At 41.1% G+C, this 22,943-nt stretch overlaps 1 protein-coding gene across 1 annotated transcript in view; it reads left to right on the plus strand.

Annotated features, from left to right (window-relative positions):
- Nucleotides 1-21,268, plus strand: part of si:ch211-132g1.7 (prostaglandin F2 receptor negative regulator) — a 77,659-nt gene extending 56,391 nt beyond the window's left edge. Inside the window, exons 12-15 of the mRNA XM_040004299.1 lie at nucleotides 15,410-15,596; nucleotides 15,700-15,818; nucleotides 15,945-15,995; nucleotides 18,024-21,268. Coding sequence (XP_039860233.1) covers nucleotides 15,410-15,596; nucleotides 15,700-15,818; nucleotides 15,945-15,995; nucleotides 18,024-18,136 — 470 coding nt within the window. The 3' untranslated portion in view covers nucleotides 18,137-21,268. The remainder of the gene's footprint in view (nucleotides 1-15,409; nucleotides 15,597-15,699; nucleotides 15,819-15,944; nucleotides 15,996-18,023) is intronic.
- The last annotated feature ends 1,675 nt before the right edge of the window (nucleotides 21,269-22,943 follow it).

Here is a 22,943-nt window from a genome sequence, read left to right on the forward strand (position 1 = left end):
ACTAAACTTAACCAGTGAGCTCGGGAAAACAAATTTGCATTTGAAACAGCTTTCTTCTAAGTAGTTTGTATCACTGCTGTTTACTGTAGTGTGTCTCGTAGAAGTGCACAAAGATATTTATAGTAAAAAGTAAACATTGCATTATTCCAAGAAGGTTTTGGTGAAAATTCTTGGGTAATTCTGAGGAAAAACAAATGATATTGAATCCTGTTGGCACAGCGATCATGCCTACATTTGTCTGCCAGCAATCCCTCCAGGTCCACAGTTTTTTTTTTTTTTTTTTTTTTTTTTTTTTTTTAAGAGAACGAGGGCCTAAAAACACGGTGTGGAATAAAACCTCGGTACTGGCAGTCTTTTCCTGATTATCTGATTGTGTTTAGTTCTTTTATTTATTTATGTTTGTTCCTTTAAATGAACTACTCTAGCATATACCATATAGCAGGTTTACCAAGCTAATAACTGGATTGTATAATTTACTAGAAGAAGACCCAACCAAAACATTTTACAGAAAGTACGGACCGTAGGTCAATCAATCAATCAACATAGGTGGTATTTACCGTAGCCAGCAGCTGATTATTTGTGTCTGTATTTATGTAGTTTGGCCGATACAGGTGTTGGTGCTTACTTCAACTTAATATACACTGTATGGGGAAAAAGCATTGGGTCACACCTCTAAATCTTTGCATGCAGGTCCCAGTACCACAGATGTATAAAGTCAAGCATCTAGCCGTGCAGTCTGCCTTTCCAAACATTTATGAAGCAATGCATTGTTCTAAACAGCTCACTGAATTCAAGCATGATGCTATAATAGGGCTTCACCATTGCATTCAGTTTGTGAAATGTGTTCCCTCCCAGATATTCCACAATCAGCTGTAAGTGGTATTATTGCAAAGTAGAAGAGTTTAGGAGCCACAGCAACGGCCACAAAGTCGCTCCAAACCTCCTCCCTTTGCAAAAGTGTCTCCTGGCCAGAGAAAGACAGGATTGGAGTTTATATGATGTGAAAATGATTGTATGGACAAATCCGCATAGAAGTATCGCCCAGCTCTGCAGTTTGGAGACAAGAACCTCTGACAAACTGAGTACTGCACACCTGCAAATCACCAACCCACAGACAGACACATGATGGACAAATGACTGCCTGCTGATGAAGGGTTCCAAAGGTTTTGTCGACTGAGTGCCAATTTAGGGTGCCAGCGTATGAGTGAGCGCCGCACATGAGCAACACAGAAACGCATCTAGTGTTTCCAGCGTGTCTCTGTGTAGGACGGTGGTTTATGTTAGAATTGAATTTTTTAGTTTTTGACAGTTTTTTAAATCATTAGTCGGGTGGCGTTTACATTTCTTGACACCAGCTATACTTGTCAGTGCTGCCGTGATGGGAACAAGAGATGAAATTAAGCACAAATATTCACTTAACCATGCTCTGCAGCGCTGTGCACTGGAAGCTCGTGCCACATTACTGCTGAGGAGGTGGTGGCAACCAAAATGGCGCTAAAAGGAGATGTGACGTTGGCCTTAATTTGGTTAGACTGCTCATGTGGCCTTTCTCATGAGATACAAAAAATTGACTGATATAGTTTAAACAAATTAACCCAGTTCGTGTGTGTATAGTAGAACACGATAACTAACTAAAAAATGCGCACTGCAAGTTTGAAGTTTTATTTTAAAATCAGGTTGGGCGATAGATACACAACGATACTCGCTTTCGCTCCTCTCCTCATTTCCTCTTCAGTCTCTCCTCTCTTCTCTCCACTCTCACCAAATAACCCAGCTGTCTTCGCAGGGCCGACAGGCAGCCGTTAATTAGCCAATCTCACGCTCCGTTAGCCGGCCGGGGACACAGAACGAGGTAGAGAAAGAATAGACCCAGAGCTGGAGAGAGATGGGAAGAGATGGCGGGAGTGAATGGTTGAGGGTGGGGGGGTTGTGGTGGGGAGCTAAACAGATTGTTAAAGTGAGTGAGAGTGGAAGAGAGTGAATAGAGGAGGCAGTAAATGGAGGGAGAGTCGTTGGAGAACACCATGCAAAGTTTCCTAAAGAGAGAGATGAGGACGAGAGGAAGGCAGGGAATTAAAAGTGGCGAGAGAAAGAGTTCAGTAGAAAGAGGGATGAAGAGCGGATAGACGGGGAAGTGTAGGAAGTGGTGAGCTGACAGAAAGACCAAATGATTCTCCATTTAATGTTTCTGGTGAACTAATAATTTTTACTACTAAAAACAAAAAACCCAAAGAAAACAGAGCCAACACACAGAGTCCATTCAACAACTGTTAGTTGAGGTTAGTTGTAGTGTATATGTATTGTTATTAGACACCCTCAGTTTGAGGATGACAGATTTGCCCATTATGTCCATCTTTGTGTGCGCTTGGACAAAGAGTCCAGCCCCACCCACCCACCCCGCAATCAACAGGACACCAGGTTTAGCTTGTCAGCTCTACCTGTCCCGGTACAGACGCACTACAGATGCCTGAGATTCATAGGTCTGTATTTTTTTTTTCCTCCTCTTTTTGAATTTTTATCCTCGGCCCAGTGGCCTGAGGCATTACACACTTGGGTTGTCCGGTACACGGTATATGAGAAACATTGTGAGAGGGGATTTGTTGACATTCACAGTCAAGGACAAAGTGATTAGATTTTGCTATTCAAGGTCATGGTGAGCCAACGTAGAGCAGATTAGTTGGAGTTTTAAGCTTATCGAGGCAAAATTTCACACATTTCTAATTATAAAAGCACAAAATCATAGCGGGATGGCATTTTATATCCGATGGACAAAGGTGTAAACTACAACTTTTTTTGAATTATTAACTCATATTTACTATATCCACATCATGATGATATGGAAGCCCGTTTCCGCCACAAAAAGAAAAAAAAGAAAGGATCCATAACTCGAAATTTCGAGTTATTTTCTCAAAATTTTGAGTTAATAAGTCGACTTTTCGAGTTACCGCTGCCAATCAGTAATCTATGTGAATGACGTCATTTCCTTGTTATGCAGAAGCTGAAGCCCTCAGGTACAAATGCTACAGCTAAGCTAGCAGTATTACAGCCAGTCATGAATGCATGGATTGCTGAGTATTTTCAGCGTGGCTTCAAAAATGATGAAATCCTTGTGTTATTAGCTGAATCACAATCTATCAGCAAACGTACTCACAAAAGCACCAATTTGCTGCGACCCGCTTTTGAGTGCGCGTTCTGCGCCATATGCTTCCGGGTAACAAAGTGACCTCATTCACGTAGTTTACTGATTGGCAGAGCTAACTCCAGTTAGTTAATAACTCCAAATTTTGAGTTAATAAGTTGAAATTTCAAGAAAATAACTTGAAATTTCGAGTTATGGATACTTGTTTTTTGTTTTTGTTTTTTAGTGGTGTAAACGGGCTTCCATATGATGATACCTTTATTTGACCTTTTTTTAAAGCAAAAAACAGAATTACAAAGTCCTGAATCCTACAAGTTGTTTTTGATTCAGGTGTTAGTCAGTTCCTCATTTCCTGTTGTGCTCAGTCTGAGCTAGAGCAGGTCTAATTTCTTGTCTAATAAACCAAACCTCATCTGGAAAAAGTCAGATGAGTGGCCCATCTGGTTGTGCTGTTCTTGTGGTTCTTGCACAGCTTGCTCTGCACACAGTGCAGGTAAAGCTTGTTATGCTTGTCGGTCCCCTTCTGCAGGGCTTTTGGACGTCGTTTAGGAAGTACAGCAGGTCATAATAATGGCTCTTAATCCACATGCATATTAAACAAAAGTCAAGCAAATGACTCATGAATCATGGTTAAATTGCCTTGTAATAAAATTTTTTAGTGCAGCTTGTTTCAACAATTAAAGTACATAAAACTTGAGAAAAATTCAGCAATCATTTGACTTAAAAAAAAAATACATTCCTGTGTCCCCTAGATGACTGCTAAAAGTTAGAACTACCTGTTTCAGGTTTTCAGCTCAAATGAAAGATGACTGACTGAAAACATCAAATGCGGTGCCGTTCTGCCTTTTTTTACTTTATTGAAAAAGTAGAGCAAATGGTTGCCAATCAAAAAGCGGGAAACCGAGCGCTAGAAGAGGAAAAGGGAAGGGACGGGTTTGACAGTCGAACACAAATTGAAAATGTTGCACAGAGTTGCACTGTGCCATAATTTTCACTCCATTACGTCCCACAGTTAAACCGGAGTAGGAACAGAGATGCAGCTTTGAAGAAATCCTTGGAAACGGCAGATCACAGTGTCATCAGACTGCTAAGGCAGCAGTTTTCAAGCAGAAGTGTCGCACATGCAAAGATAAAACATCGTGACCGCACGCAGGGGGATTCTTCTGTTTGGGCCTACACTGCGTGCCAGTCAACAAGAGAGAGTGTCAAAATGTTTCCGACTATAGAAGGCAGTGTTTCGTGGATGCCAATGTGTGATGTGATTGCATCATTAGTCAGGTTGATTGCTTGCAGAAATCTATGGGGCAGTCTTGCAAAACAGTTACCGGTAACTCTTAAAAATTCTATTCGGTTTCTGGTAAAACACATGTCTGCAGAAAATATTTAGCAGCTCTGCTGAGACCAAAGATGCAGGTGGAAGTGAATATTCATTTCAGTTTGAAGCTCAGGAAAATGGGTTCAGTGGTTTATTGAAACGTGCACTCTTACATGGAGATACAGTATTTAAGGTGCTAATGAAAGTGAAAGTCAATATTTGGTGTGACCACCTTTATTCTTCAGCACAGCCTGAACCCTCTTAGGCAGCTTTCTCATTATTTCTTTGAGCAGTCTTCAGGAATAGTTCTCCAGGCTTCTCGAAGGACATCCAAAGCTCTTCTTTGGATGTTTCGGCCTTTTGTTCTGTTCTGTCAACATGATCCCACTATGCTTCAATAATGTGGAGGTCCAGCCTCTGGGGAGACGAATCCATGACTGATGGTGTTTCCACTGGTGTTTCATGCTGGAAAATGAAGCTGTTGTCAGTCTTGTTCTTTCCATATGCTACTGTATGGTGGATCAAATATGTTTTCTGCTTTCATAATTCCATCAGTTTTGACGTCTCCAACACCACTGGTTGAAATCTAGCCTAAACCATAACAGAGCCTCCACCGTGTAGACACTCACTCTTGTACCTTCACATTTATTTGCTTTGTGTAGGTAGACACTTTACTGGTTTATCCCTTCAGTGTCTTTTTAATGCTTGAATGATTGATAGGTCTGTACGAACTGGCTTAAGAAAAAAAGCATTTCTGTTAAACTGGTCAGGTGCAAGGACTGGACTGAAAATGAGGGGAAAATCCAGTCTGTGTCCAAAAAAATGTTAAAACATTCAGAAAGTCAGGAGAACTAGTGTTCAAGAGCAATTTTAAAAAAGACCATGCCTGGCTCCTTGAAGCAAATAAAAGGAAATGACGGATGGCTTTTGCATAGTGCTGTAAATTCATGGAAGTCTGGATAAATGTAGGTTTCCCAGCTTATCTATCTTTTGTAGTTTAAGCATCTAAAAGCAATAACAGACCTAAAAATATATTTCCTATGAAGTCCATATCAGTGTGGTCATTTGTTTTAAGGCAGCTGTATGTCAGTGTGTCAGATAAGAAGTACAATTTGCCTTCATTTACTGGTGTTCTTATTAAACATGCAGCGAGTAACGAGGGAAACTTAGCCTCCCGGTGGCTTTGTTTCTGTGAAGCTAAATGGTGTTTTTATAGTGTTTAGTATTCCACTCTACCAGTGCTGTCCTGCTTTATGGAGCAGAGAGCGCACACACAGTTTCATTAGATGCACTGGTGGTAATCGTCAGTCTTTTGTGTTCGTGTGTGTGTGTTTCGGGCAGTTTACGCCTTGGACTCTTCTCAAGGGATTAATCCAGAGAAATCCAATCAGACTGTCTTCATTTCCACCGACAGCCATTTTAGTTTTATTAGCTCAGACAGGAGCCAGATATTCTATTAGAGATCCACTGTAGTTTAGTTTCTGCCATCCTATCACCAGAGCAGAAGACCCTTTTTTGCTTAATGAAGCTGCTGCTGCAGCACCAAAACTCAGGCTGGGATTTGGATACCATTTTTATCACACACTTCCTGATACACCAGGATATCAGTGGCGTTGCTTCCACTCTATCAGATGTGATTTTCCCCATACCAGTCACTGCACACCAAAGCAGCCTAATGTGTAGCCATGTCAGCTTCACGTGACAACAAGAATGCATGAAATCAGATTATTAAGCAGCCTAAACATGCAAAGAAGGACCAGTAGTGGTGTTGGTCTAATCATTTATGTTATTAATCGATAGATTCCTTTTTAAACCTCGAGATCTGTCACCTCACAGGCCTGAGAGATTAAAGTGCATGGATTTATAGCTTAGACCCGAGCAAAGTTAACCCGCTTCAAATTTAATAAGTGAAATTCAGAGATGGCTTATTTTTACCCCCTTAAGGTTGTTGACACACTGCTTTAGGGAACAATATTCATCAAAATAACTCAGTGCTACAATTAAATGATCGCTTGAGTTTGATTTGTTTTCTTTCTTCTCATAGTTGACATGAGTTTCCATTTTTATGCACTGCACTCAAATGACGAGGGGGCTGGAGTCCAAGTCTCGCCACCGAGACCTCATTTAAACAGGCCAAGAAAACGATCAATGATCGCCATTGCATCCTCTGGTCGCTGTGGAAAAATGTGTACTCCCCAACCAGCTGATAGGTAGTAGCTGGAGGTTGCTAGCTGTCAGTCACAAAGTGGGTATTGCATTTAAAACCTACTTGTGAGTACTTTGGTCACTAGCAGGTTGCCACTGCTTCCCATAGTTTGCATGGAAAATACTTACTTGCTTGCAAACACTTGCATCTACTCGCCTAGCAGTAATTTGCCTTAGCAATAAGCAACATGTTAGAAAAGACTCACATGTTTCCATCTGTGGTTCACATCTTCAATGCAAACTACGAACAACTGCAGCCGCCTGCTGCGATAATAGATCATGGTTTGGGTTCAAATATACCCTTTTACAGTGCATGGCATTAACTCGTGTTTTACTTGCGCTCATTCACCCGGTCACCCAGATGTCCATTTTTTTTCCTTTTGAGGTAGGACAGTGTCCTCAAACCAGATGGCAATGGTATCAGACAGTTTGTTTCTAATCCCTTTGCAATTCTTAAGATGACGCAGAGACACCACAGAGCTTTGCTGCCAGCTTCACAGGAAGCCCAGTAAAGGGTTAAGAGTTCAGTACGCCTGAAATAAGCCAGATCGTCTGACCACGTCTGAAAGCAGACTACCTGGCACAAGAAGCCGGCCGTCATAGGCTGCGTCTCACTGTGTCTCAGTGCAACTGTACAAATGGAGATAACGCCACACACTTCAGGCCCAGCTCGACTCAAAGGCTTTTTCCCTCCTTCTGTACATGAAACGTGATTGAAGTAGTTGTGTGAAGAAAGAAACACGAGGACATAAGGGAGATGCTGAAATTCTGTTTGACAATCCAGAAAGACTTTACTTTTTACTTTTCTTTTTTAAGCGTCTTTTGTGCAGCCCTTTTGAGATGATACATCGTGGGCCACTTACTGCTTTTTTCCTGCAGATGATCATTACCTAATTGCAAACAGTTTGACCAAATCTTTGTTTATTAAAAACACAAACTAGCTTATTTTACAGTCTGTTAGATCACCCTTAGAGCAGCCTTCTGTTTTTTTGATGCCGTGCTTACATGCAGTGAAATTATGGAAATAGTTGTGTGCACGTGCTTATGTAGCAGCACACACTTCTTCTTTTTCCCCCTGTTTCTTCTGCTGGCTCTGTTTGTAGTACACAGGAAGCTTAAAGGCAGTGTTTAAAGCTTGTCAAGTAACTGTTGAGAGAGTTCACGAGTTCATAAAAGAGGGTTAGGAAGGTCTGGACAGCGGTCTAGATTCAGAGGAGGAACAGCTGTGGGCAAGAGGCTGTGCGTCACCCTGCTAGTGGGGGATCAGTTACTCCTAGAGCCCCTCTCGTGAGGAGGGGGCGGGTGGAGGCCTCTCTCTGGTGATACCGCGTCCTCTCCAAAGGCACAGCTTGAGATGCGTTCACATTTCCGAGTGCCTTTTTCTGCCGTTTATTTATGGCTGTGTAATAAACAAAATAATCTTCTCAGTCACTAAGTATTTTAAATCCCCTCTCTTCCTACCTCCTTCCCTCCTTCCTTCCCCTCGTTCTTCGTCCGCTCCACCATCAAGAACAAAGAAATAAAGGAAGGAGGCTAACTGAGAAAGCGGAGGCTTTCTAATTATAGCTCCGTTCCTCGAGTAGCGGTGTCGTCGCTGAAACAAGCAACCGGAGTTCATGCATCAGAATTATGCAAAGCGCGTCTTTGATCACTCACGGCAATGTCAGACTGTAACCTGGTGCTATCACAGCGTCAGAGAAATGCCTATCTTCTGACTGTCAGCTAGCCACTTTTTAAATGATGTCATTATATAAGAGTGTAGCTGTAGTCATTATGCAGTGGATTAACGTCTTTTTAAAAAATCTTTTCACATACCAAAATGTGCTATTTTTACTCTTTTCCTCGCAGGTATTCAGGAAAAGTGTGTTTGGCCAACAAATTAAAGTAACATTGAATGGAATCACTTTGTTGAACATATAACCAGGACATACGAGAGAAAGGTGGCACTCAAAGAATAGAAACCCATGGTCGCGGTCTCAGTCACTGTGCCCAAAGAGTCAAACCTGAGCTGTTTCCCTGGTCCACAGGTACAGCAGAGCTGCATGACAGGCAGGAGTATTTACATGATATCATAGTAAAGATGAAGCAAATGTACTAATCATCTTTAATGGGTGACTGAAGCTATATCGTGGGCTATCATGGCATTTGTTTAGTTCTCTGTAGGGCTGACACAGACACGTCAAATGTATCAGCACTTTGAGTTGAGTTGGTAATTAAGTTATATTATCGTGTTTGCACATGTCTAGTGCGAGTATGAACTTGCTGAGGCGGTGGGGTTGTTTTAAAGTCCCCAGGCTGTTTCTGAGCTTTTTAGATCATCCGGTCAAAGGATTGACGTGGTCACGCTATAGGGAGGCGTCTGTCATCCTGTCTGTCCATTGTTCACAAGAATAACTACTCTTCCTGGAGTGTTGGTCAGCTTTTATTGAAATGCAAGGATCACCTAATGGATCTTGATTATATTGTGGTCAAGGTCATATTTGTCATTCTCTGTGGATTTTAATTCTCATTAGTTTATGCAAAACAGCCAAACCAGTGACAGGGAAACTTCTCACCTTTTTTTCTGTGCTTCACACATTATAATAACCTGTGAACTGCGGTGGATCGTGGGCTGGATGAGCTACAGCGTCACCAGTGTTCTGGTTATCAGAGTTGTCTGGATGCTCCATGCTTCGTAGTTTTTATGTGGTTGTGTTTAGATAGGAGTTTCCAGATACCATTACCAAGGTGGCTTCTTGGGGTGTGCAGTCTTTCTTTCTGGGATTTATCAATACAATAGCACGATTTACACAAACATTAGCAATCAAATGGTAACCCAACCGAATTCTACCACTTTTGAAAAGTTAAACTAAAAGTTGGTGTATCTGACATTTAAAAAAACCAACCACACATTTCTAATAGGAGCACCTACCATTGTAGCAGGATGTAATGAAATAAAAGGAACAGCAAAATAAACCTTCTTAATCTCTTTAAGCTGAAGTCTCTGTATGAAATATGCCTGTGCCTGAGATTATTATAGCTCATTTGATGACATCATAAAGATCCAAGACTAGAGAAAAGTGCTCGAAACTAGTCATTTAGAGGTGTCTGATGAGTCCGCCGCCTCTAACACTATTTATACAGTAAATAGCATGATGGGTCCTCTGTTCTATAAATTATGAGTGACCACTTTTTTTTTCTCTAAACAACTAGAAAACTTAATTTGAACTTTTCTTTCACTCCTCCTTTTCCTTCATTTAAACCAGTTCTGAGCGCAGGGCGTGATTCTTCAGGTCACTTTGAGTCCACCGCCCAGGAGACCATCATTCATATCATACTCATCATTCATCTTGCACAGGAACTCTTTCCATGTTTTTCTTTGACTGAAGCGTGTGCTGGTGGGATCCCTGACCTAATATGGGGATCAGGTTTGGAGGAGCAGGCCTCGGTGTATTTCACCGCGCCTGTGCTCCAGAGTCTCAGAGGAATATTGGCTTACTTTTAGGCAAGCCTCGAGGTACATTAGGTTTGAGAGGGGAAAACAGCTTGAAACACTTAATGTGATGGTGGTGATTGTTCGTAAATACTTACAACCCTTCTGTTAGTGGTGAAAGTTTTATCGGGGCAAAACGGGTACGACCATCCTGAAGTGTCCTGGAATAAACTTGAAGAAATGTGATCTTGTCTTTAAAGTTTGATTAGCTGTAACTCTTTGTCATTAACTTTTTTTACTAGGAGGGGCAGAAGTGAGGAAGGACTGATCGTCTGTTAATCTGCTTGATTATTTTCTTGATTAATCATTTATCCTGTTAAACATCAGCACAATTTTTTTTCTCCATCCTAGATCACAAACACACGGACCAGCAGCCAGTTTTCACAGTCAAGCAGATCAGATTGTCACATTATAATTTTAGCCTTAATTTTGGCATTTTTTTATCTGCGCTGTAGCGGCTTTGAGGAGACGTAGCTTTCTTGAGGATGTTACAGGGTAACTCGGCCCTGTCTCCATGTCAGAACTTTGAAGTCTTCGGTCAATTCTGGTCTGTGTGTGTGTGTGTGTGTGTGTGTGTGTGTGTGTGTGTGTGTGTGTGTGTGTGTGACTGGTGTGTGTGTGTGTGTGTGTGACTGATGTGTGTGTGTGTGTGTGACTGATGTGTGTGTGTCTGATGTGTGTGAGGTCAGTCGACCCGCGGTGTCACCTCCTGTTTCCTCCTCTTTGGTTGGATGGAGCGCTCGGCTACTTGTCTTTGTGCAAAAATATCAGTGCCCTCCCTCTAGGCTGTCTCAGTGCATCTTCATCATCACCTTCATCATCGCCGCCATCAATTGAGTCAGATTTAACAGTGTGAAGGGAAGCTTTATGACTTTATGTGAGCGTCGCATTAACTCTTTAAAAATGACCAAATCTTAACTGATTTCTTTACCTTGATATCAAAGATTCTTCTGATAATTGAAAGTTGAAAAGAAATGATTTGCACATTATTGTACATCGTTTACATAAAACAACTGCATATTACACAATAACGATAATTTAACCAGTACAAATGTGGCTAACTCCACTGAAATCAGGCTCTGCACACGACAAAAGCGGCTCCTCTCCTCTAAATGAGAAGCAGTAGAGTTGATTTGCCAAAATTACATCCCAGTGTCCAGTGTGTCCACTTCTCCACTAACAGGAAGTGATTGATTTAGACTTTGGAGAGAGGACGGTCGGGGAGGAAGCGCGCTGCAACTTCTAATCTTGTGCTCTTGGAAAAGCAGCACCTCAGAATAAAAGTGCAGTTTGCTGAAGTTCTTCTGTTGTTATTTCAGCATTAAATTTAAATTCTCATGAATAAAATCTGCATGTTTAGTGTGGTTGCGTTAACATTCAAGAAGGTTTAAAGTAGAATTTGTAAGTTCATAAAAGCAGAATAAATCCAGAGAATATGGAGGCAGAAAAATGATGATACTCATCAAGCTGTACAGCGGTGCGTAAAAACACGCGCTTACAAATGGATAACAGTGTAATTTTTATTGGGTTTATGTTGATAAATCAATATAGTTTTGACAAATAAAGGCAGCTTACACTTAAAAATATTTCTAAATTGGACCATCGGACGATCGGATACAATCATGCTAAAAAGAAAGTACACATTATGTCAGGTTTAAGGTTTTATAAATCGGACTGTGAAATGAGGTTAATTCACCTTCAGATGAACAACAACATATGACATATTATACTGTATTATTTATTTAATAAGAATTAAGCCTTAATACAGAACCAGCCCCTCATTATTCAATAGTTTGTAGAACCACCTTTAGCAGCAATAGCATGAAGTGTTTATTTCTTGTGTGACCTTGTCAGTCACATCATGGTGAAGGAGTTTTGATCCACTCTGCTTTAAAAGATTACAGCATGTAATCGGGGTTCAGATCTGGACTTTTTCAGCCATTCTGTTGTAGATTTGTTGCTGGACTTGGGATCATTTACCTGCTGCACGATCAGTTTAAGCCAAGCTTTAGCTGTCAGACAGGTGGCCTCACATTTGATTGTAGACTACTTTGATATATAGAGGAAATCATGGTCGGCACAATGACTGCAGGGCGTGCAGGTCCTGTGGCTGCAGAACAAGCCCAAACCATCGCGCCTCCACCACCGTGCCCGGCAGTTAGTATGAGGTGTTTGTGTATTATGTCCAAGCATCTCCACTTTTCTATCTAAAGAATGGTTTCTGTAGGTTGCTACGCTTTGTTACATTTTAACAAACACATACTTTTTCAGCTTTCTTCTAATTGTATCGTCAACAACTTTGCCATTTAACATACTGAGGTCTGAGATGTTTCCCTGTGCATTGCACTGTCTGACCTTGATGGGAGTTTGCAGGACATCCACTCCTGGGATGATGGTTATTAGTAAGAATCCAGGTTTTAGTCTCTTCCGCACGGACCACTCTTCAGAACATGGTCAGAAATGTTTTAATGAAAATATAAACGGCAGCATTTGCCTCAAACTTGACATCAGTCTGACTACGTGTGGGATAAGGTGACATTTTGCCGTCAGTGGAGCTAAAACTTCAAAAGAAAAAGGTACACGCTTTAGGGCTCGTCTTTGAATGCTGCTTTAACCTCCTAAGACCCGAACTCTTCCACGGCATGCATTTTTAATTTCTCTTTGATATTTGGGCACATTGGGGCCCGATAAATGTAAAAACAAAGAATTACCAGATTTTTTTTTAACCTTATTTTTGTTTTTATGAAAAATCAGAGCCACATATGAGGATATCCGTTTAAAATTTTGATAGAACAGTAGCAGTATAATGTCCTCGTAAGTGGATATCAGACCAAATTGAGTATTTTGGTCTAAATAACCCAAAATAGGAGGTTAATTTCTAAAAGTGGTTTATGGTGTGATATTGGAAGGGGTGATGAGATTTCCTGCTAAATCGAGATTATTTTTGAAATGTTCTGGTCTTGCTGTACTGTACATACTGTACTTTTTGGGGGGCCCTCTGGTCATCTTCTGGTGTGGCGTTCAGCCACACAAAACCTTGACTATCTACAGCAAAACTTAATGAAATTTCAGCCTAGTGTCACACACAGGAGGGCAAACAGTTTTCAGGTGATGACCAATATTGAGACCTGGGGGTGCTAAACTTGATACCAAGGTCGGTGTTATTACTATCGCCGCTGCTGCTCACGCTACTACTGATTTTTAATGATGTAGCACTTGAATATTAAAGCCATTAGGGAAGAGAGGGAGAGAGAAATTGAGATGTGATTCATTTCTCTGCTCTGGCTGAGTTCACTCCTCTTCTCAGTTTTTTCCCTTCTCTTCATTATATTCGCTGCATCCATTCTCCCCACCTCTTTCTTCCTCCCCATGTCTGTTTCTTTCACTCTTTTTTTCATAATTGTTTTTCATCATCATTTATCTTATTCTTTCTTTTTTCTTTTTTTTACCCTGCAAATGTTCCTTTTATTTTTTTCATCTGTATCCTCTATTTGTCTCCTAAATGACAGAGGATGACTAAGACTCCACGGGGTTTTTATTGTGCTTCTGTGTGTGTGTGTGTGTGTGTGTGTGTGTGTGTGTGTGTGTGTGTGTGGGAGGTAGAGTGCTAATAGTCTCGCTCGCTCTCTCTCTCTCTCTGACAGACTAATGACTAGTTTGTGCTTCTGTCTCTCACGCTCGCTCGCTCTCTCTCCCCTTCTCTCCCCCTCTCCCTCTCTCTCTCTCTCGCTCTCTCTGAAATAATTAGCTCGCTCGCCCCCTTTTCCAAAGATTGCATCTATTATCACGAATTCTATCAAACTCTCGTCCCCGTTTTTATTTCTTTTGTCATCGCTGTCGCCCTTTTATGATGCGTGTCCGTCTCCCTGTCTTTTTATCTTAATGTGGGAAAAGGAACGCCGGCGTTTATAATGTGGTGATAATGGATTTATTCTGCTTTCTAGATTTCCTCCTCTCTTCTGTTTGTTATCGTAGTGAAATTAGGGCTGTGCTGGACCTCAGAAAACACTCAGTTTCTACAATGAAGTCGGTACAGTAGCGCTTCTCTGTAAGTGTTAGGCTGGTTAAAGTCGATGTTAGCCAGTGTTAGTGACTTAAAGGCTTAAAGAAATACTTAAAACTGAGCTGGGGTGTCGTGATCAGCGGCAGTAACACACACTTCAGCTGCCGTGCCTTCTCTGACTCTTCTGTCAAATAAAGCGACTTTGTTCTCCTAAACAGCTCGTTGGTTTGCGCTTGATCTCTTACTGGCTTCAAATATGTCACATCGCTGCAGTAACGCTATCTTTTAATGGCACTTCTAATGTTCTTTATTAACTGGCACATACAGTATTTTGCCTTTGAGCTTTCTTTTGTAGTTTGTAAGGTTCAGGTTGAAGGTATTTGAGAGACGATGGGATTGGTTGGTATAAGCACGTTAACACGACGTGCGGATATTGTTAAATAAACGCTCAGTTTTGTATTGAATGGAAGTACTCACTGAGACATTACCACCAAAGAAAACCTGTATAATACTGATCTGTGTTCAGGTTGTACAAAGTGTGTCCATAGTGGGTTTAGCCTTGTTTGGCAGTCCAGCTGTGTCCCATCTAAACAGACCAAACGAGTTACACAAATTTCAGCATAGGTTAAAAAAAAGTGGTTTTAAAGGTGTTCAGAGGTTCAACACTTAGCTAATAGTGCAGTTACTGAATGTCAGAAACTACAGGCAAAAGCATATTTATCTCCACATTATCTCCTTCAAGTTTCATGGAAATAAAATGGTTAAAAAACACATTTTGGTTTTTATTTGACAATTAATTTCCCATTGGACATATATATGTATGTCCAATGGATGCACTGCACATTCCTAATATATGTATGAATGATTAGTTAATATCTAATTTGTATATTTTCTTCTGTCTGTATTTTGAATATATTTACACACAGGCGGGGGGGTTGAATCTAATGCACAGAACTTTTGGATCTAATATGCCAGAAAATGAAGAAGATCTTTGAACCTGGTTTTATCCTTAAGTTCGTATTTTGTATCTTCAGCTATTTAAAATCCCAAAAGGTTGATTCTGTTCATCTGGACGCAGCTTTTTCTGAAAACGCTGCGTCCAGATGAACGGAATCAACCTTTTGGGATTTACTTGGATGATTGAGAATGCATCAAGACTATTTAGATACTAAAAAAACGTATATATTGATGTCTATTAGTTAAAATCATCACCACTCTAAACATCTTAAAAATCCATCACAGCTCCACTTAAATTTGTCTCTGTGTGTCTCTCAGACGACCTGGCGTACGAGGTGAAATGGTTTTTCACCCGGCTGCGCGGCGGACCCGCGTCGGTCCAGGTGGCCAGCGTTGACCGCTTTGGCGTTGTGAGAAAAATCAACCGTAATTCATCCAGCGACGTTACAATAGAGCGCAAAGACACACACACCTACCTGCTCAACATATTTGGCACTCAGGACAGGTGAGGTGCAAACGAATGATTTGTGTGTTTAATCCCTTTTTGGCTGAGAGACTTGCACAGCACCATGACCGTCATCACAACAGCCTGTGTCCTCTGTTTCCAGTGACAGCGGGGAGTATTTCTGCTCAGTCACTCCCTGGTACCTGTCGGCCTCAACGGGAGCCTGGACAGAAGCTCAAGAGCTGACATCATCCAAAGTCTTCCTCGCTGTCAAATTTGCAGGTGTGATGCAAAATACACGCAGTTACGTTATAACATGAACACATTGAAACATAAAAGTCTACGATATATGTGCGTTATTTTGTTGTACGTAACACTAATTCTCTTGTTTCCTCTCTCCTTCTGCAGTTTGGGACTCCCTAAAGTTACCTCTCTTATATGGTGCATCGGCCTCACTGGGTAATATAGTCATTATGTTTGTTGTACTTCAGAGACTTTGCTTTAGGCAATCTTTAATTGTCTATATCCTTTTCTTTCATCTAGATGACATATTTTTAGGGATTTAAGATTTAATTATGGATTCATTTTTCCACAGTAATGCCTGATTATCTCCAAGTCCTCTAAGTGAACTTGTACTTTTTACCACTCGGCCGCAAAAGGCTGATGGGGTATTGTTGTCAGGTCACAGGCAACGTGGACACTCAAGTTTGTGCGATAATTCGAGAATGAGGCGACGTAGGATATTCAAATTGATACCATAGATGCATCTCTTAAAAGGCTCGGACGAGTTTGAGTCCCAGTGACCTTGACCTCAAGATGATCTCAAGACCTGGGAGGTCACTACATCTTCTAGAAAGCTGAGGGGTAGCACTGGAAACTTTTTTTAAATTTGTGACTCAAGCAGAGAAGCTTTGATTCACAGTAGAAAATAATCCTTATGTATTTTATACCGAGCCCTGGTGCAGCGCCTCAATCTATCCTCTCTAAAGCAAGGTGTTTTAGTGACATTTGGCCTTCTTTTAAGATAACCTTCTTCTGATTGGCTACCCTTTGCAAACAGAAGGCCACTCTCTATGATATCATTGAGAGCCAAAAGTGGAAAAAAATGTTTAGACCAGTCTAAAGCCTGGCCTTTTAGCCCATGGGAATTACTTCTTCACTTTGCTTGTGTTGAGTATGAGTAACACTGTTGTGACAGTATGTTTATGCCAGAAAACGAGGAAAAACGCAGAAATCACCAACTCCTGAGTGCAATTCGGTATTTCTTCGACTTTGACAGCTGACTGGCTGTGCACCTAAACAGTACATCACAGCTTTCTTGTTTCCTTGTTCTCCTGTACTGTTCTATAAAGCGTCCTCTTGTGTTATGTGTGTAGACATTTATGAAAGTGTGTTGTGTTGCTGTTGCAGTGCTGAATGACAAGCTGTTGTTGTCTGATTCTGAAAGAGGGCTAACTAAAATGTTGACTTAGCATGAAGAAAATGTTAAATGTAGCCAAGCGCAGCAGAAAAATGTCTCTGGAAAGTGAGAAAAGCTCGGCTCACTGATGCTTGCTGTCAGCGAGGGCGTCCTTGCTAAAAGTGCTGGCCGACAGACTCTTTTGTGTTTTCTTTTGTGCTGCACTGCACTTCGCTTGCTGACGGTGTTCGTCTCTATTTAGGACACATTTCTGATAGCTGGCGTTTAATCAAAATAGTCAGTAGAGTACAGTTTAATTTGCCTTAATTAGCACTGATGGGGATTTTGGAAAGCAAGGATGGGCTTTTGTGTTTGCTGTTCACATAAAAATCGGTGTTTTTATTAGTGATTGTTGCAGCAATGCTAGCAGCAGCATTGCCACAGAAGTGATTGTAGTCCTGACGTAGCCGTAGTCTTCTCGGTGCCACATGAGCTGGAGACGAGGGAATCCCTGCATGTCAACTTTTAGGTGCTTGAACCAGTGCTTTAAACAGACAAGAGAAGATTGGAGTAATGAGACCTTAATCAGAGTTAAAGCTATCTGTCATGTGCTCTCTACCTCTGGAAGTCGGTCCCTTTTCCCAGCACTGGCCAAGAAATTCTTTTGTCAGATTTGTACAGGGCTGTGGTTTAGTGGTTAACGCATTCAGCTTGCATGCAAAAGGTCCCTGTTCAATGGCCAAACTCAATCCTGGATAAAATGGGAAGTCTGTGTCTGCAAGGACTTACAAAGGGTATAAAATGTGTAGCAAATCAGTCAGTAACTTGTGAAATAAAGGAGCAACCAAAAGTACCTTATTCTTCTGTAAATTTGAAGTGTGTGAAGACTAATATTAGCCACTGAACAGGGCCAAAACATTAAAGACACTGTTTTTAGAAGGTTGCTAAAGTTATTCGCTTTTATTGTATTACTAGTTAAAATGGTACTCATGAATAAATGCATCGATAGAAATGGTAGCATTAAGAATCGTTGGATTGGAATGGTTTTATTGGTGTCGGTAACATGGTGCCTGTTCTGGTTTTTCCAGGTGTCGGCCTCTTCTCTCTGGTCCTGGGTCTGGTTTGCGCCCAGTGCTGCTGCCGCAACACCGCACACCTTCCACGCTCACGCAACAAACTCATGGACCTGGAGATGGACTGACAAACACTTTCCCCCGCGCCCTCACACTGCAGCGCTCACAGGAAGCACCACACGCATAACAGACACACGCCCATAGACGATTTCTGGGACACCCAGTTGTTCCCGGGCGACGGGCGTTGGGATTAAAACGCATTTTCGCAGTGCTTTAAAAGGTGCTCAGGACTGTTGTTTTTTTCAACTCTGCAGTGTAGGAGCAGGGGACTTTCACGCTCACCAATGGGAAAAAATAGCCTTTCAGACTTCTGTTTCTATGAAGAAATCTTGTGGCACTTCTAGAGAATTTTATGCAGATAAATTTGTGCCCTGCCGACACCACCGCCGTACAAGAAGCTCTGAGGGATCCAGAGCTTAATATCCGAGGAACAGGAGACTTCTGAGACATCACTGCCACTTGGGAATAAGGGATCAGTAAACAGATCTGCTGCCTCTATAACCACTAGGGATAACAAATGAAGTGCTCAGGCCTGACTAAATGCTTTTTTTAGGTTTTCTTTTTTTTACTTATCCTGATGCCAAGGCAACCAGTAAGCAACGTACCAGTGAATCCCACTATAATCTCTTTTTGGGGAAGCACGTAAAATTCATGGGTTCTTTGGGGTTGGCGAGACTGGAGTGCCATTACTTAATATGAATCTGCACAAGGTTAAAAGACATAATATATCCCTACTTAAGTAACATGGGAAACATCTGCTGAGGTGTTCTGGCATCGCGCTACCACCCCAAAGTATTCCCACCTTAACACCTGGACTATATTTACCTTTATTCTCAACTCTAGTTTTTTGAAAATTCAGAGATTTTAAAAAAATGAGACATTTTTAAGCTTTACACAGAGATATGCAGTGTGTTTGTGTGTGAGATATACTGTACATGGTGCCAATATTTTGAACTAATGGAGGCGTGCTTGGTTCGTATTGCCACATCAACACTTGAACTGCTGCTCAGAGCGGCAACAGCAAGCACTCTTCTTTTATAAATATTCAAAAATGTATCCAGCTGTTATTTTTGCCCGGGTCTTGTGTGTGTTTCGTACACTGTGTGAGTGCTGTGCTACAGTATGTGAGACAAAGAGTTGCATGTACTGTTTTGTAATAACAGTATGATGTCATTCATGAGCAACACAAGGCGTTTGTTTTTGTTTTTTTGTTTTTTTTCTCCCCCACGGTTACATTTTGATCACATCAAAGCTTCCTACATCTAGATTTGAAAAGCTAGCTGTCACCTCGCTATGGCAGACTCAAGTTTGTTCGTACTGTGAACAAAATGACAAAAATAGTTTGGGTGACGTAAGGAACTTGGTTTCTTCCATGGTTTGAAGTTTTCAATAAAGTGATGCATGTTTCTTAGCTTTGGGTATAAAAGGAATAGTCGAATAACTTGGGAAATGTGCTTAGCTTGGTTAGCTTAGCATAAAGGCTAAAGGAGGGGAAATGCTAGCCTAGCTTGTTCAGAAGTGAAGCAGTTTGCTCTGAAAGAACTTACTCTTCCCTCTATATTTAACATTTCCAACCATTTTGCATAACCAACATAAATGAGACTCTGATATTGTTGCTAAGCATTTTATGTCACTTTTGGTTTAGCTAGGATAGCAGTTCTCCTCACAAACAATATAAAATATGGACGTAGCTACTATGATGTCATCCACTGGTTTCTGGAATCCCATTTTGAAGCCTTGAGATGAGCATTTCCACTGTTGCTGTGTTCATTGCAAAAAAAAAAAAAAGAAAAAGTTGAGACAAAGAAGGGTGGGGCCAACTGTGAACCTGTACCCTTATTGGCTAACAGCTTGGGAGTGGCAACTTATTAGCTAAGAGACGTGTGGTTCATTCCACAGATAATGTTCCATGAAACACAGCATGACCAGAAGTTACAAAATATAATTTTTAAATTTTAATTAATCAATTTTGCAGCTACATCTATCGCCATCTGGTGGCCTTCAGATAGAATGCAGGTTTAAGGCACTTTTTCCAAACAGACAGCTAACAGCTACATCCATGTTTTATGCTGTTTGTGGTTCCTTTACACACCATGAAGAAGCTACAGTGTAGCTAAAAAACTGACCAGTAAACTTCCAGTTGTTCAAGACGTGTCAACAACCAACGCGTGCATTATTTTTCCTTTGATATGTTTAGGTTCTGCTTTTTCAACAGTCCTGCTGTTTTCCTTGCACCTGCTTGATAAAACTCTAAAATGTATTTCTATAAACAACAACAAAAAGAAACCTGCAATAATCTGCAATAATCAGCCAACTGGCAAAGTTAGCTGTGTCCAACTCGCATCAGCTGACATCTGTTTAGTCTCTGTGGAGTTTTTATCGCAAGTGAATGAACTTGCAATGACGGGTGTGTCGTGTCGACTGCTGTGGGAACACACACATACTTGAAGCAACCACACACACAGAAAATGAGGAAGTTTGTGTCCAAACCCAGCAGGATCCAAGTGGGCCTGTTGGGTTTTTAGCATGATGTGCCAGCCGGTTTTCTCCTGAACTGGCTGGGGTTGAATCAGGCTTTGTTTGATGTGTTTTAAAGAGAGTTTTAAGCAACTTTACGAGCAATATGAGGCTGTAGTCGGGTCACAGCTCCCAGAAAGCTAAACTTCTATTATTCACTCTTAATCAGAACTAAAACACTGTTAACTCAGGCAGCCAGTGCGGAGCCATTATCCAGTCACAATAAACAGATGCCCATCACAGTGTTTCTGAGTTGATGTTTTCATATCACATTTTTTTCTTTTAACTGAAACCGAAACCAGTGTTCTGCATCATTTCCACATGCATCTTCCCGGAATTAGAAAAACACTGGTGAGTGTTTTGGCTTGGCTTAAGAAGGCTGGTTATTTCAGAAACTTCCAGTGTGGTTCCTTAAATCCTCTCCATGATTATACTGGTGCAGTATTCAGAACAGGTTCTTCCACTATCATTAACATACACACACCTACACATTCACAGGTAAACAATATCGCTCTGTGCCAGTAAACAAGACCTAAACAAGAAAAGTAGCATCAGTACACATCCCTGATCATGTGATTACATCACTGCAAGACCTCCCCAGTGTCTTTTTATTTTGTCATTTTATTGCAATTAGTATGATGACTCATGATGATGTTTTTTAATAAACAGATTTGTAAGATGTATTCATTCTGACAGTTGTTTCTGTATGGTCTCATTTTATTGTGTGGTGCTTCATGAGGATGATTTCGGTATTGGTCAGTTCCATCTGTCACCTAGGCTACCCTTGTCTTCACTCCAGCTCTTTATGAGCACAGACATGACTATCATGACTATTTTAAGGTTTAACCCCAACTAAAGTTGTTTACGAAGGGGGGGGGGGGACTATCCATTGGAGCCAAAACGGTTTTTAATGCTGGAAAAATGGCATTTTAACCTGGGAGTCTGGACGATCAGCTATTTGTTGGAAGCAGTCTTAAGTGGCCATTAAACCTACGGTTTTGGCACATCGGCATTGGATACATTTTCTGTCACTGGCTAGACAAAAAAAGAGAAGAGAAAAGAGAAAAAGTCTGGGTCACTGCCAATCAGATGCAGTGTTGGGTGTATACTGGCAAAATATGGTTGTTTCTGTGTGTCTGAAACTCAGACAAAAGCAGAGCATGAGCGGCTCACCTGTAAACGACACTACAGTGACTCACAGTCTGTCAAATGGAAAATCGACCATGTTGTCAGTTACAGTCCCCCGTTTCCCACCATTCAATTAAATATTCATCTAAGAAGTGAGTTTGCCATTACAAGCTATTAATTCATAAATATGGTACTGTGCAAAAGTTTTGTGCCCTTCTTCTTATGGTATATGGATATAGATTATGTTTATGATACATACTTGTATGTTTTGCCAAGGAAATGGGAGGAATTTGTTGAAATATGTAAACATACATGGAAATACAGTATGTAAGGCACAAACGGAGTCGGTCAATATTTGGTGTGACCACCTTTATTCTTCTGCACAGTCTGAACTCTCGCCGGCAGCTTTATTTAAGTAGTCTTCAGGAATAGTTCTCCTGGCTTCTTGAGGGACATTCAAAGCTCTTTGGATGTTTGTGCCTTTTGTTCTGTTCTCCTTCAACATGATCCCACACTGCTCCAATAATGTCGAGATCCAGGCTCTGTGGAGGCCAATCCATGACTGATGGTGTTCCAATGTGTGTTTTTCTATCCAAGTTTGCGTTCACTGCATTGGCAGCGCTTCTGAAAATGGTCAGATAGAGGGACCGCATTGAAAATGAGTGAAAAATCAGCCAGTTTCCAAGAAAACCTTCAGAAAGCCTCAGAAACTGTTGCTCAAGATCATTTTTCAATAATAACAACAAAGTCTGGCTGCTTGACCAGAGACTTTAGTACAGTACTGGATGAGTAACCCAACTGAGAACCACCTTCTTGATCAGCGAGTGCCTCTTCCTAAAGCTGCTCACATTTCAGTGTTTGTATCGTCTGTTGCTGCATGCTGGAGTTGATTTATTGTGTATGAATAAGCCAACACTTCCTGCAGTTGTCCCTGGCTGGCCCACATTTACCCTCTTTCTTTTAAATGGCTGCTGAATTTTTTCCAGATGATCTGATGTGGTCGTGATCAGCGTTCCCGCTACGAGCTTTGTGACAAATGTGGGCCAATTTAGTTTTCTTTTCCGTCTGTGGGCAAGCCATCAATCAGATTTTTCTGTGCTCCCAAAAACATGGTTTTTAAAAAAAAAAACAACCAAAAAGGCAACTATAAAAACTTCTAGCAGAATAAATGTTTTATAATTCAACATTAGACCACGGCTATATCTCTCCCTCTTCCCTCCATGTTGTTCT

The sequence above is a fragment of the Simochromis diagramma genome, unplaced genomic scaffold (genome assembly GCF_900408965.1).
Source record: "Simochromis diagramma unplaced genomic scaffold, fSimDia1.1 OVJJ01000381.1, whole genome shotgun sequence".
In the NCBI taxonomy this organism is placed as follows: Eukaryota; Metazoa; Chordata; class Actinopteri; order Cichliformes; family Cichlidae; genus Simochromis; species Simochromis diagramma.